This window comes from Diadema antillarum, unplaced genomic scaffold (genome assembly GCF_040938485.1).
Source record: "Diadema antillarum isolate AM-2024a unplaced genomic scaffold, OU_Dant_1.0 scf00000094, whole genome shotgun sequence".
NCBI lineage: Eukaryota > Metazoa > Echinodermata > Echinoidea > Diadematoida > Diadematidae > Diadema > Diadema antillarum.
The window spans coordinates 1,909,268-1,925,193 of NW_027270983.1; the positions used below are offsets into that span (position 1 = coordinate 1,909,268).

At 39.7% G+C, this 15,926-nt stretch overlaps 1 protein-coding gene across 1 annotated transcript in view; it reads left to right on the plus strand.

Moving 5' to 3' along the window:
- The window catches only part of LOC139718438 (uncharacterized), a 162,846-nt gene that overhangs the window by 112,372 nt on the left and 34,548 nt on the right, over positions 1-15,926 (plus strand). The window contains 13 exon segments of the mRNA XM_071629910.1: positions 1,236-1,433; positions 2,299-2,440; positions 3,337-3,524; positions 5,192-5,386; positions 6,578-6,722; positions 7,222-7,409; positions 7,894-8,097; positions 9,574-9,715; positions 10,123-10,310; positions 11,031-11,225; positions 12,172-12,313; positions 13,574-13,752; positions 14,910-15,113. Coding sequence (XP_071486011.1) covers positions 1,236-1,433; positions 2,299-2,440; positions 3,337-3,524; positions 5,192-5,386; positions 6,578-6,722; positions 7,222-7,409; positions 7,894-8,097; positions 9,574-9,715; positions 10,123-10,310; positions 11,031-11,225; positions 12,172-12,313; positions 13,574-13,752; positions 14,910-15,113 — 2,310 coding nt within the window.

The window sequence follows — 15,926 nt, forward strand, 5'->3', positions numbered from 1 at the left end:
TTTGACCTTTGACTTCTTTGACCTTTGACCTTGATTTTTGACCTATATTGTACATTTTGCTACGAAATGCTACTCCTTCGCCATTTTTTACCCGATTTCGATTCCATTTGCTTTATATGATGGCACTAGTTGAGGGCTTCAAAACTTCTACACAGAATTTTGACCTTTGACTTCTTTGACCTTTGACCTTGATTTTTGACCTATATTGTGCATTTTGCTACAGAATGCTACTCCTGCGCCATTTCTAACCCGATTTCGATTCCGTTTGCTTTATGTGATAGCACTAGGTGAGGGCTTCAAAACTTCTACACAGAATTTTGACCTTTGTCTTCTTTGACCTTTGACCTTGATTTTTGACCTACACTTGTATATTGTACATTGGCTACAAAATGCTACTCCTTCGCCATTTCTAACCCAATTTCGATTCCATTTGCTTTATGTGATGGCACTAGGTGAGGGCTTCAAAACTTCTACACAGAATTTTGACCTTTGACTTCTTTGACCTTTGACCTTGATTTTTTACCTATATTGCACATTTTGTTACAAAATGCTACTTCCGGCGGGGACATATGTTACGCACTGCGTAATTTCTACTTTTCCTTGTTTCTTTTTGAAAATGTGAATGGAGGTGGAGTGTGTGTGTGTGTGTGTGTTTGTTAATGTGTAAGTGTGTGCTTTCTAAAAGGTTGTCACTAACAGCAACCTTCAAAAAGAAAAAGGGCTGGCTTACCTAATATAGCATTTGATGTGCATATGCTCCACTCATCAGAATTTTGTGATGAGCTACTGGGTGTACTTAAATTTTAACTGTTCCTACTATTGAAAAAGTGGAAATTTCCATGAGAGTAGTTTATTGCCAGTGGCCAGGAAAGATGAATTTGATTTTTTTTTCCATGGATTCAAACATTAAGTAGTGTGTCACTCTACAAAGTGGATTTGGCACAATACAAATTACATGTATTATCATTATTATATAACAAGCAAAAATGTTTCTGTACTTCTATTTTTGCACCAAGACATGCACAGAAATTTCCACACTGTAAAAATATCCACTTTTACAGGAGATTCATTTCAGTGTGGCCCTTGCAGATTGTATGCTTGTACTGTTACTGTTGCTATTTGAATCTACAAATTTGTAATCTGTTGATTGCACGAGTCTTTATGACTTGTAGAAAAAGTGTGTGACATGTTGTAGGTCGTGGACTCATTTGCGCCTCCGTTTTTAACCTTTGCAGCTGGAAGACGTCAATAGCCCGACCCTGAGGGCGACATACTGCAGCGATGAGGCTCCGAGGGAACCCTGGCTGTCTGCGTCGGGCGATGTCCGCGTCACCTTCATCAGCAACCAGTTCAACACCAGCGATGGCTACCTGGCCGTGCCGCGATTCGTGGAGTGCCCCCAGGCTTTCTGGGTGCCGCTGGAATACGGCAATGTAAGCAGAGTAGAATTTTGGTTTGTGAGAACGGTGCTACCTCTGCCACGGAGATCATCTGTTTTACCCCCATTGGCTTGTTTGCCTGTCTGTTAACAGCTTTTTATGTGTTAAGTTGTAAATTTGATTGAAAAAACAGACGGACAAAAAAAAAAACTTATGGAAAGCTAGATGTGCGTCAACGTGCAAAAGATGAGTTCTTTCATATTGGTAATCCAAATCTTTCTTCATCCAGGAAGTTGTTGAATGTCGTAGAGCTCAACAACAGTTTCAATCTTCACCAGATTGTTCCACGATGGATACCCCGGTGCTTGCTCAAAATGTATATGGGGGCAATGTTGTAACAACATTTTGCAACAACACAGAATTTACATGATAGAATGTGGATGTCATCATAGAATTAAAAACAAAAAGCTGTCATGGAGCTAACAGCAAAGTGAAAAAACGAAAGATAATTAACCACAAATATTTCATGATTCCTTGTCTCTGAGATACACGGTGTGTGGTATATGTATTACAGAGCATGCAAACAAGCAAAGAATTCATGGCGGTTTCAAGCGACCAAAATCCTCCCGCAAAGTACATGCAACTACAACGATGTATCTCAAGAATGAGATACTAATCTACTTATAATAAACCCTGTGTAGTGTATGGGGATCACACTGCTTGAGAAAGAATTAGATGTCTGTTTGAGTATGAAATTTGACGAGAAGGAGCTTAGAGAAGAGACTCTGGTCTCAAAATTTCACGTAACCATTCAAATCTTTAGTATGATATCCGACTTTAAGTCCACGTTTTGCATATGTCAGTGTTTCTCTGTGAAACACTAAAGTCAACAAAGTATGTCTGGTCCTGACTAATACAGTGCTCAGCTAGCTGCGGCGAGGGGAATAGGACTCGTGAGCTCGAGTGTCGCTCAGCTCTGACCAACGAGCTGGTGGATCCATCGGAGTGTCCAGATGAGAGACCGGTCACCACCATACCGTGTCAAGAGGTGGAGTGCCCATGTAAGTCATCTTTGAATGTTAACCCAGTACTGTGTCTAATCCTCTTCTCTTTTAAAGCAGAATATGACATGCTTTATAGCCTTTTACCGTAACTTTAATGATTGCCTTTTACCGTAACTTCAATTATTGCGTAATGTCTGTTCTATACAGCATGTTCAAGTAGTTGTAGATGTCTTACTATTATGTGATCTGAAGATGTATGATGATGTTTGCATGTACGTACATTGGATATGTGGAAAAACTGAAATGGAAATTAGAATAATTGGTATGGTATGTGAGTCTATATAGCACTACATTCTTCTACACACCTGCCCCCCCCCCCCCCCAAAAAAAAGGGAAGCAGACAATGTGATTTGCTGTTAAGCAGCAAATATTTACTGTGTGCTTGAGCCATTTGTGCAGTTATGAATCATGATCAGGCTCTGACTTCAACCAGCCCTATGCTGTTGGGTGATTGCTTTAATATAGTATAAGCTTTATAAAGCAAGCATCTATCTTTGAACACTTTCTTTTCATGTCTTTGATGGGAACATTTCAGTAACCATTTTCTTGAATGATATCAACTTACAAGCAAAAACCACAGGGCTGAAAAGTTCCATGCATGGTCATTATTATACCTTGATTGCTGCTAATGCAAGAGCAACTCTGTCTCGATCGACTCTGCTAAAGCAAAAACAACTCAAACACCAACTTAACTCAATAAAGAATGAGCATTTCAGTTGCTGATGTGGTAGCTGAAATTATTTGTTCTTAGTTTCAACTTGGATAGGAGAATTAGGTTAGTGGCTACCGTTTCTGAATTATGTAATGCAGACAGAACACTTTACATCCCTGTTTAGCAAAGTTAGCAAAGTCATTCTTTTCATCGCATTTTTTTTTCTTTTTTTTAACATCAGCCTGTGACGGTGCACTAGACTCTGGAAATGCTGTTTATCGATTCCCCTTCGAGAGCGACCGGTTCGAGTTCAATGATGAGTGTCGTCTGACAATCACCAATGCGGAAGGCTGCGTCAACCTGTTCTTCCTTTCGCTCGACATCGACGAGTCCCGCATTGATGGGGAATGTGGCAGTGACTCTGTGCTGGTGAGAACAAAATTATCTTCACACCTTTAGATTTTTATGCCTCCGCCACAAAGTGTCGCCGGAGGCATTATATTTTCAGGTTGTCCGCCCGTCCGTCCGTCCATCCGTCTGTAATCAATTTTGTGGACAGCGTATCTAAAAAACCGTTAGAGTTCTAATGAAACTTGGCATGTATATGTATGAGGTGGCAAAGTTGTGCCTACAATGTATGTACTTACGGGTGCACATGCTCTAGGTCAGAGGTCAAAAGGTCAAGGTCAAATGCTCAAAATTTCACTATTTCCCCTATATCTCTGCAATGGCTGGAGGTATTTTCTTGAAACTTGGTGTATACATGAACTACCAAATAAAGATTCCCCAGAGAGAGTTTTGGTCATAAAGGTCAAAGGTCAATATCTCACAAATATTTCAAGGTATCTTCATGGAACTTAGTATATATGCATGTACTGACTGACAGTGATCATGTAGGGAATTTATAGGTCATGGATCAAAGGTCAGGGGGTCAGAGGTCGAGGTCAACTCATCAAATTGTCATTATTTCCCTCTTATCTATGCAATGCCTGCAGGATTTTTTCTTGAAACTTAGTGTATGCATGTATTACCCAATATAGATTCTCTTGGAAGTTTCTTGTCAAAAGGTCAATGGCCAAAAGGTCAAAGGTCAAGTGAAAGTGCTAAATTTCACTTCTTTTTTAAACTTATAAAAGGGTCAAAAAAGTTGGGTACAAATCCCTAAATACCTGCACTCTTATTAGACCGTATAGCCATTCATCCAAATAAACCTAGTTCAAAGAAAGTGAACATTCAATGCATTTGTGACAAACCTGTCATTTTTAATATTTCGCCAGTTATGTGAAACTGTCATCACACATTGTCAAGACATTGTGCTATAGGCATATTCGGAGAACCATGCATTATGGCGGAGGCATACCAGTCGCCAAAGCGACATTTCTAGTTAGATTTGTCTTTATTTTTATCTATGATAGTACATAGAAATTTTGCTTCCACTGGCATTTGTAAAATGATACCAGTACAATTCACATCACAGTTATTTGTTTCCATGACTGTTCCGAGGAACATTATAACATATGAAATTGTCTGTTGGGAAAGATTAGGCCATTAAGGTGCTTCTATTTCAACACTAAAGGTTATTGGAACCTTAACACCCGTATCTTACCCAACTGACTAAATGTCTGTATATACAAATGTATGTGTACCTCTGCTGTGTCACATTATTCTCCCAATGAAATCACACCCCATTCAAACAATAACAACAAAATATGAAAATAATTCAGATATATCATCAGAAGTACACTGTATCACTCAGTGACTTACGTGCTGTATCTTGCAATACTCTATATTGTGCAGAATTGTCAAAACTATTGATTTGAATTTGGCACATTGTGACAGAGCACCTTCATCTATGATATTATATTTGTTCAACTTTGTCCCCAAATCAGATCTATATTGTTCAGTAAAGGTAATAAAAATAAATGCATATATGTTTATGAATATGTGTGTCTACTTCAATGTGGTAAATCTTCTATGCCTTAGTGCTAGAATACTGAGAAGGTTTCATTAAAAGGTTTCATTCTTGGTGTTGATTTTGTATGGTGAAGTGAATGTGATGAGATGTTTGCTTTCGCCGCTCCTCAATTTAAATACAGGTGTTTGATCCCCAAAACATGTATGCCAACCGACCATTCTGCGATTCGGGGGTGCCCACTCGCTACCTGTCCCTCGGAAACTCCCTGCAAGTCGTCCTGCGAAACGTAGACGCCGATCGGTACAAGAGCTTTGAGATCTTCCCGTCCTTTGTTGCCTGTCCCACCCATGCCTACAAGCCTGGTCCGTGGAGCGAGGTAGGCCGAGTATTCCCCCTTTTATTACTCCCTTTCTCCACAGCAAGCACATCTTTTACCAGAAGAACTACACTGTACTTAAAATTGCCCCACCCACCCCACCCCCCAAAAAAAATGTGATAATCCTTACTAGAAATATGTATGACCATAATATTTATGCTGTAATTGTGAAAAGAAGGGACAAGTATGAATAGAAAGAACAAAACAAACGTCTTTCCTAAATGTATTCACTTCAGTTGGGTTCGCATTTAAATTTCTGAATGGAAAATCTGTTTGCTATATATATATATATATATATATATATATATATATATATATATATATATATATGAACATGAACATTACTGCAACGTCTGCAAGTCATTTCCCCGTCACACATATACATAAAGATAATACAGCACCCACAATGTGGGGGCCTAGATGTTCTAGTCCCGGACGTTGCACTGCCGTCCTCACTGGACTGGATCCACTGGAGTGTGACTCCCGGATACAGGTCGATGACCGTTATCAATACATAGACTGCAGTCAATATGAAGAGTTTGTTCGCAAAAACCGATAAGTCCATTTTTGCCAAATGGAGATATTTGCGATTAAAGGTCAAGAAAAATAAAGAGAATAATAAGAAAATTTTTGCTTCAATTGACCATAACTTCAAAAATTTATATGTAGTGACCAAAATATAATTTAAAAGGCATTATTTTGTACTTTATGACAGAGACCGTACTTCAAAATCTTCAAAAATGGACTTATCGGTTTTTGCAAACAAAGTCTTCATATATATATATATACATGTATGTATATGCCATCATTATTCTCAATGTGATATGAATATTCTCAAGTAACATGGTTTGTCTTTGTTACTTCATCCCATGTCATTCTTGCTGCAAATGTTGCAATTTCAAAAAATTTGTATGAACTCTCTCATATTCCTCTGATGTAGTTTGTGGTCTATTTTTTTGGAATTGTAATAGAGGTTGTACAAGAAATACCACATTAGGTAGTGACGCCTGTTGCTTCTGTTCACAATACTCTCTCGTGTGCAAGCCATCTGGCAGTAATCTTGTCAGAACCAGGGCAAGCTAATGATAGATAATGCGCTACATCATCGTATGGGAGTTTGGCACAGTATATTCTCTCTGCCGTGAGTTATCCTGTAAGACTGTTTACCCCGTGATCATTTGACGATTCTAGTGTTCGGCTTCGTGCGGCGGAGGAATGAGGACACGTGACGTGGTATGCACAAACCTTCAGACCAACCGGCCAGCAGACGACACCCAGTGCGCCAACTCTGCGGAGTATGACGCGTCTGAGGAATGCAATGTCGACGAGTGCCCAGGTGTGCAAAGATAATTGCTAAAAAACATATGCAGTGTCCCCAAAATTTATTTGTGCATTTTTGGAAAACACAAAACTATGTTGGATTAGAATTGTAATTACATGTACATGTATACATGTAATAAGTGATGTCTCTGTCATCTGAATACCAATTTCCTCAATTCTTTCATTTGTACATTTTTTCCCCTCTATTAGATTACTGTGAGTACTTGATCCAGGGAGAGTACTGCTGTTTTGTGTTTTTAGACACTTAGGAAAGAGCTGCTTTGTGACTTTATGATTTCAATATTCTTAATTTCTCTCACTCCAGAGATAATCATTATAAAGGCAAAGTTTTAGGTTCATCTCTCAAACTTCTCCACAGAGATAACTGGGCAAGATACAATGCCTTAATATCAGCATGGTATCACACAGTAAATTCAGTTACCATCATCCAGCTATCACTCATAATGTGATATGTTTAGTCATGTTTAATAACAATATGTCTCCTCCCACTGCAGAATGTTACCAGCGAATCACAGAGCAGGGCATCTTTGTTAGTCCCGGCTTCGACTCGGAGGGCGGTTACTATGACAACCAGGACTGCCTCTTTGAGGTGGAGAACCCCGACAGCGATGGCTGCGTGACCATCTCCTTCAACTCGTTTGACCTTGGCCGCCCGTCGAGAGCATGTAGTGATTTTGTGGAAGTAAGTAAAAAAACAAAACAAACAAAATCAAACACACATGAAAAAAAAAGAGAAAAATAAACACAAAAACATATACATGTACTTTACGTTGTTGTTTCAGCATTTTTGGGGTCAGAGAATAAGACGAACATGACCTGCAGCCAGCTCATTGAATTCATTTTATGTTCACACTGTTTGCTATTCAGTATTCCATTTTCTGTTTTCAGGATTGATGATTCTCCCCTTATATACTATACAAATTTATTCTGTGTAGATATGGATGCTTATTGTATATGGAAATGGGCTGGAGCAAAAGTTTTAACAAAAGTCTCTTTAATGGTTTGTTTCATACACTTTAACTGCAGTAAGATGATCTGAACAGGAAATAGTATACATAAAAATAGGTACTGCCACTCAATTCAGTAAATCAATGCTTAATGTATATGGATGCTCTAAAGGTTTGGAAAATTGATGCTAGCCACACCTGTCCAACACACTCCCATAGATCCTCGACCTGTCGACAGATAGACGGATGCGATTCTGTGGCCAGCCGAATGGCTCGGTGCCAACACCATTCTCGTCCCGCGGCCCACGCGTGAACGTGACCTTCACTAGTGATGATAATGAGGAGGACTCCGCAGGTTTCGAGGCGTTCGTCACCTTCGACGATTGTCCACTCTTTGGCTACGTCGCAGGCAACTTCAGTGAGGTAAGATTTCACCATGCTCTGTGCAGCCAGAGACCTACAATGTATGTGCCATTACTAGAGGCTGTGCGTCTCCAGTGAGAAAGCTCGTTATCAGAAACAACTGTAACATTTCTGTGACAAATTTGCCCTTGTCCAATGAGATTCAAGGATTTCAGTTGCTTGTAACAACTGTCGTAACTTGTTATTGATAACAAGTTTTAGGAAATGGGGCCAAGATGTCTTCTTTCTACCCATCTTTCCAGTTTGGAAATATTCTATCATCTCAAAACACAAACCAGAAATTAGACACCCAATACATTTGTACCTCAATTGAGTCAGCATGACTGAATCTACACCATTTTGTTTGTGTAGGATTGAAGATTATGCTAAGAAATGTGTGTCTGTTAAAATGTTTGTAAATAGTTGTTTTTCGTGATTTTTCAAAACTTCCACATGTTTTAAGATTTCAAGCCCAGCAATAGAAGGATTCAAGCACTTGTTGAGGATTTCAGCAATTTGCAAAGTTTGTGTTCTTTCTACAAGTACATGGTCCTCTATACTAAGTAGTAAAATGTGTTGTTACGATACAAAAGATACAGCACTGGTGTTTACACTGGTGCAACATGCAGTAGCACATTATGCTGCAGAATGTAAATGGTACATTACTTCACCTCAACACAAACTGTTCATTATTTGATCTGAAGACAGGTTTACTATGCTTGAACATTTATATGACAGCAGAAAACAGATTTTGATTTGGCTTTCCACTGTAATTGTGTATGAATGATGTCTCAGTAGATTACATTGTAGTTTACTGACTACATGTACATTCATACTTGCACAATGTAGTGCATTTAACTCAGCACTTAAATGGGACCTCCGGATGATTTTCAGACTCTTACATTTGAACAACTATAAATTGAACTGAGTACAGAGTTTCAAAATAGTGATTGGGATGAAGAATGAGAATGTTTTCAAAATTTACAACAAATTGCAATGTACATTTGTACAAGGATGATGACATGGCAGCCCCCCCCCCCCCCCATAAGAATGCATGAGTTGGGGCTCAAGGAAGCAGAACAAAAGAATAAGGCATGCATAAGTTCTTCACATGTGAACTTGTTAAGCGGGCGGTATTGTAATGGAATTACTCTGATACATTTCTAAAATACGTGAGGCCCTGATGTTATCAACACAATTCAGTGTAATTTGTTTAAGATTTTCAGTTAATTGGTTTCTCTGCTCAAGGACAACAATAAATTCTAAGAATATATGCATGGAGCTGTCGATTTGTGTACTACATGACTGTGCAATTATGAAAATCATCTGGAATGCCCCATTAAGCTTGCTACACCTTGTGATCCACCTGAGCAGTGTTCAGGATACCAGTTGCAATAAACATCCGGGGATTGAATTATGATTGTGTGATTTGAACGTGAATTTGCCATATGGCTAGATTCTCGAGTAAAGTGGTAAATGTTTGGGTTATGTCTGCAGTGCTCCGTGACCTGTGGGGAGGGTGTGATCACTCGTACTGTGGAATGCCAGAGGCTGTCCAACGGGGAGCGAGTGGACGATGGACTGTGCCAGGACATGCGGCCTGAGGAGACCCGCAGGTGCAGACGGCGACCCTGTCCTTGTGAGTATCGAAATAATGAGTTTTCATTGCACTGTATACTTTTCTCAATTCCTTTACGTGATGCTTAAAAAGTACATCGACATTAATCCACTGTTGCTGCTTGATAGAAAGTGGCATTGAGGTTAAATAACATAATTTTCCAAGCCTGCACGACTATGACCATGGAATCCTGTAGTTAGTCGAGAAATGGAGAAATTCCAGGACGGAAATTTATGTCACTGTGAGTCTCAAACTGACTTCTGTCAAAAGAGAATTGTGCCTTAATATTTTTAGCAGTAGCGTCTTCTGGCATGAAATGGATGAACATTTCCGTGCCAAGAAAACTTGTGCTTTTACTTACTGTACACTGTGAAGGGAAGAAAATAACGATATAAATCTACGTACATTCGACGTCCTGTCTCAAACAGCGTGTGATGAGGTTCTGACCTCCATTGGCGTATTCCGCTCTCCGAATTCGCCGCGAGAGTACGACAACAACCTGGACTGCGACTACCACCTGAGGGCACCAGAGGACCAGTGTCTCCGTGTCACTTTTATCTCCAACTTTGAATTCGGCGAGGGAGAGGATGAGGAGTGCGAGGATGATTACATTGAGGTTAGCAAAAAGCGCCCTCTTAGTTCGTTGTCCAAGAACCGAGTCTGATGACAAGATATAGGGTTTTTTTTAATTTGTTTTTTAATCTCACAACAATTTGATAGGTTTGTTCCTAGGTTTTGATTTTTATCGAAGGAATATTGTACATTTTGATAATATTTTGAAAAGATAAAATGCTGAAAATTTTACTTCTAGTTTATGATTGAGAAAGATGACTCGAGTTACTCAAATTAGTCAAGCAGTATTCCCGAGAGCCATGGATGATAGCCCTCCAGTGCTCTGTGTGGTCCATTAAATTCACTGTCTTTTGTGTCTTGTGTGAAGTGTCTACCCTAGGAAGATGTAGGCAATTTTATAGAAAGGTTTAGAATGAGTTCTCTTTTTGTTTGCTAATAGCAACTGTGATATGTGTCTGGTACTGTAGTACCTCTTGGTTGATGTTCACGTTTAAATCGAAGATGTTTATGCAAAATCTTGTATTCTACATAACTGTCCTGGAGGGCGTTTCATCAACGAGTTCGTCGGAGGTTTTCACCGACAAATTTACTATCAGCCAATCAGACTCAAGGATTTCAGTAGCTTTTAACAGTTGTCGGTGTAAATCACTGACAAAAAGTTTCATGAAACGGTCCCCAGATTCCCTCCATGAAAGTAGTTCTCTGACATGTTTGTTTGTACTGAATCGAGGCTAAAGTTTCTTTCCTTGTTTCTTTGCCATAGCTCTCTGATGACAACTGGGAGTATCTTGACCAGCGTTACTGCGGTGACGAGACCCCGCCGGTCTGGCGATCGCGAACATCCAACGCAACCCTCACCTTCCGCTCCGACGAAGAAGACACGTACCTAGGGTTCACCGCCTACCTGGCCTTCGTGTCTTGTCCAGAGTTTGGCTTCACTGTGGGAGAATTTGGCGAGGTGATAAATGTTCAGATTCTTTGGTTATTTTTTTCTTTACATTCAACCTAGTTAAAACAAGATTCAATGTGCCCCTCTTTTTGACAGCGTATCGTGGTCACATTGAAACTATTTGAATTTCAACTGAGTGATAAAACAAAGTAGGTTTAAGAGATGGAGACCAAACTGTCTCTGCACATTCCCTTTGAACCCATTGCTGCATAGCTGCCAATCAAACTGGATCTATCACACAGATTGGAAGACAAGTGATTATTTTTTATGCTTAAAGACCAGCGTGTCTCGAAGGAAGATGCATCTTTATGATGGGTACTTTCTGATGAAATCTTTGAAGGCTTCTGTGACAGAACGTTGAGTGGTAGAAGGCTTTGAATAATGATGATGGTGCACCACATATTCATTCTTGAGTATATGAGGTCAATAAAGAATACAAACTCAAAGAATACATGGTGCACCATGAAGCCTTCTACCACCCAATTACTTTTTGCCATCCCTACACTTGTTGTACTTCTAAATGATGAGCAAAACATACAGTACAGGGTACTGTTTCATGAAAGTTGTCAGTCTCTGACAATCACCATGGTTACAGTCAGTGACCAGAGCATCTCAGCCAATCAAAACCAAGGATTTTGCTGATTTAGTCAGCGCTGACATCTTGTCAGCACTGACTAAATTGATGAAACACCCTCCAGATCTTCAGATTGCTCCAAAATACAGTGTGCTGCTTCAAACCTTGATCATTGAAGACACCAATACACAACTTGAAAATTCTTTTTTGTCTATCCAAAGAAAAGTACAGCTGTGTGAATAATTGTAGCCAGTTGGAAATAGAGCTCTTGAACTTCAATGTTAGCAAATCATCATCAATTCTTAATTCGTAATGTGTGACATACTGTAACAAACCAAGCAGGTGACGCACTGTCTTCCTTCTTTTTGATGCATCGTGCAGTGCGACGTGACGTGTGGCCGTGGAGTGCGTACGAGGGACGTGACCTGTGTCAACCTCATGACTGGGGATGTTCAGGATGACTCGACGTGTACTGACCCAAGACCAGAAGCTACTGAAGAGTGCAGACTGGAGGCGTGTCCATGTGAGTCTTACCTTGATGACTCTATTTGTGTAGTTGAGGTTGTTCAGTTTTTCTGAAAAGACAACTAAATCAATTTATATTGGTGCATTGTTCAGTTTATTTCACGTCCATGTATTGTGAATGTTGTCCAGCCTAAAAAGACAAGAAATTTGCAGAAATTTACACAAAACAAGTGGTAACGTAGATGCAAAAAATATACAATTACCCAGGGGGCAAGACAGGTTTACCAGACATGGGCTCTTGTAAAAGGTTGTTTGGTATCAACGTGTTCAGAAGACCCTCCTGAACAACTTCTAGGTGGACTACCTTGACAATAAGCTGCTGGAAAAAAATGGCAGCCATTTTTTTCAAAATGGCCGCCATTATTTAACTAATATTTACATTTTTCCAAATAACTTTTGTGTCTTACCTTTAAAGGGAAGATAAACCCCAAGAACAATGTGGATTGAGTGAAAGCAGCAACATTAGTAGAACACATCAGTGAAAGTTTGAAGAAAATCGGACAATCGATGCAAAAGTTATGATTTTTTAAAGTTTTGGTGTTGGAACCGCTGGATGAGGAGGCTACTAGAGGTTATGACGTATGAGTGGACTACAATATCAAGAAAATATAAAGAAAATACTACAAAAATCCATTTTTCATGAAAATTACAAATTCCATCAACTTGATATTGACATATGTTAAGGGTAGCAATTATTCCCCCTGCTTTCTGAAAGCGGTTGGTCCTCTGCTCTTTCATAATTCTAGAAAAGTGAATTTTTGTTGAATATCCTTTATATTTTCTTTGTATTGTTGTCCACTCATACGTCATATCCTCTAGTAGTCTCCTCATCCAGCGGTTCCAACTCCAAAACTTTACAAATTCATAACTTTTGCATCGATTGTCCGATTTTTCTCAAACTTTCACTGATGTGTTCTACTAATGTTGCTGCTTTCACTCAACCCACATTGCTCTTTGGGTTTACCTTCCCTTTAATCAGAATGTGTGTGGTATCATATTATAGAGAATTAAATTTACTACAGAATGATACCTCACTTGAGTGGTTTGGTAATAGTTTACATTAAAAGTTTAGGCAAAAACAAGATTAAGGCCATGGACATCATTTCAAGAACTGTAAGCGTGAGAAAAATGTAAGGGTGACCATACGAAGGAAGACTAGATTTATCCACATGAGGCATATCTATCAGGTATACAACCGTACCTTTGTGTTCCTTATGCACACCCTCCCTCAACCTTCCCCCCACCATCTTTGTTGCAGCTTGTGATGCCACCTTCACCGAGGATGGGACCACGCTCTCCGCCACCTCCCTTGAAGCGGACCAGACCTGCGTCTTCAACGTGACTGCCCTGGACGGGCGGTGCCTGCGAACCTTTGTCCTCTCGTGGCACCTGTCCGACTACATTAGCGAGACGGAGTGTAGCGGAGACAGCCTCACGGTAGGACCGGTTGCACTCTTTCGTCACGAACTTTGACTCGTCTGTCACATTTTATGTGATCGGCCAGTTAATCTATGCCAATTTGTCTTTTTGTGTACCTAAGCACAATGGGGCACAGACAGCATGAGAGATACAGTAAACAACCGAGGATGGGAAATTCTGTGGGACATGCCGAGCATATTGAAATCCCGATTGATATTCCTTGTGTGTGTGTGTGTGTGTGTGTGTGTGTGTGTATGTGAATCTGGAGAAGCGATGCTCAAAGATACCTTGAAAAGTTCCTTCTATTGTGAGTGATATTAGCACGGCACACAGGGAGTTCCGCAGGTTTGTGAACACATACCTTGTGACTGAATGGCTACTGGGGAAAAGCATGATCTGTTTATTGCTTTGTTCATTGATTTTTCTCAGGATGCATTTTTCTTTAATATGTGGTACAAGATTATATACTGGCCAGTGGCAAAATACAGTATACACTGTATGTCTCCAAAAAAAGAGAAAAGAAAAAAACATTGGAAAATATGTTCAGTTTAGCTCATCTCTGCTCTATGAGCTAAAAGCCGCTGATGACCATTGTTGCTCATCAAAAAAGGCTTGAAAGATGATTAAAGAGTTTGATATGGAAAGCGAATATTTAGTTATGGCATGTACAGTGTAGATCCCAAGTTGGTGAGAAAAACAGTACGCAGTTCAAAAGTTGTGGATGACAGTAATGTCTTGTGTTTGTAAGAACTTTACCCTATTGAACTAGTTTTGGGTAATTCCTGAATATACAATGTATCTCTTCATGGACACTTGGACTCTGGATAGTCTAGTAACGTCTGTTGGGGAAACTATAGCACAAGAAAGACCTTGAAAATTAAATATAAAACTGAAATTATTCTGCAAGATTCACGTGACAGTATTGTCACTTCATTCAGCTATTGCATTCATTCCCCCATTGAACCGTGACAAGGGCAAATTCATTGTGCAGGACCAAGAAGTGACAAATGCTGAAGTTTTCAGTCTGCTTAATATTGAACTCAAAGCTCCAGATACAAGTCCAGATATGAGGTGCATTTTGTACTCATAGTCAAATTATGATCCCCTTTCATTGTTTATATCACATATCACATAGGAGAAAAAAAAAATAATGCCATCATTTATCAACTTTGCAGTTCATTGATGCCGAGTATCCCCACCGTGTGGCCCTGGTCTGCGGTGAGAATGAGGCGACTCCCCTCGAAATTGTGACCTACGGCTCCACCGGCCTTGCCGTGCTCAATACTGACAGCAACGTCAACGATGGCAGCGACTACCAGATCTACGTCCAGTTCACCGAGTGCCAAGAATTTGGCTTCACTGTTGGAGAATATGGAGAGGTAATTTTTGGGGGAGTGGGGCATCAGTCGGTAGAATTGTTGTCGAAGAGAAGAATAGGTTAGGGGAGCTGTCCAGTCTCAGCACCAGATTTCTTCCGGGTGCAAGAACCTCGGCTGATATGATCTCGGTATTGAATTTTTGTTGTGCAATTCAGCATAATCATTACATTTTCTCTCACTGTAAACACCAATATTTTCACATGCACATATTTTTGCAAAGGACATTTGATGAAAGATATTTGCAAGTTGTTACTTTTGTGCTTTGTTCTCTGTTCATTGATGATAATCACAAAAAAAGTAATTGTAGAAGCTAAGTTGTTGATAAGAAAGTGTGACATCCTCAAAGTAGAGGTAATATATTAGAATTACATACAGTTTGTAATACTGCCAGGGATCTAGTGAATGTCTACACCATCAGGGCTCTACTGCTTGTACAAGTAACTCTGGTAAATTGAGTTCTTAGGATCAGCATTTTTCTTTGGTCGTATTGAAATTTGGCTGCAGTTGCACAGTAATGTGTTCAAAGATACACATGAGAATTTGGGGGTCCGGGTTTATAATCTAAGCAGAATTCTGTTGTAAACATGATGATTATAATGGGAGTGCCCTGTGGTCACAGAATATTTCAATGTTTGTTTGCAGGCTTGGGACACTGTGTGCAGAGTGAATTCTTGCTCCCGTTCTTGTCTGTGTTATTGTGGGGCATTGTTATGTTCATGATCGAGAGCTGTTTTACACAATTTGCAAAAAAAAGTTAAACCGTTTAATGAATTTTAGTGTGTGCAGTATTTGTGAGGCCAGTATGTGTTTGTA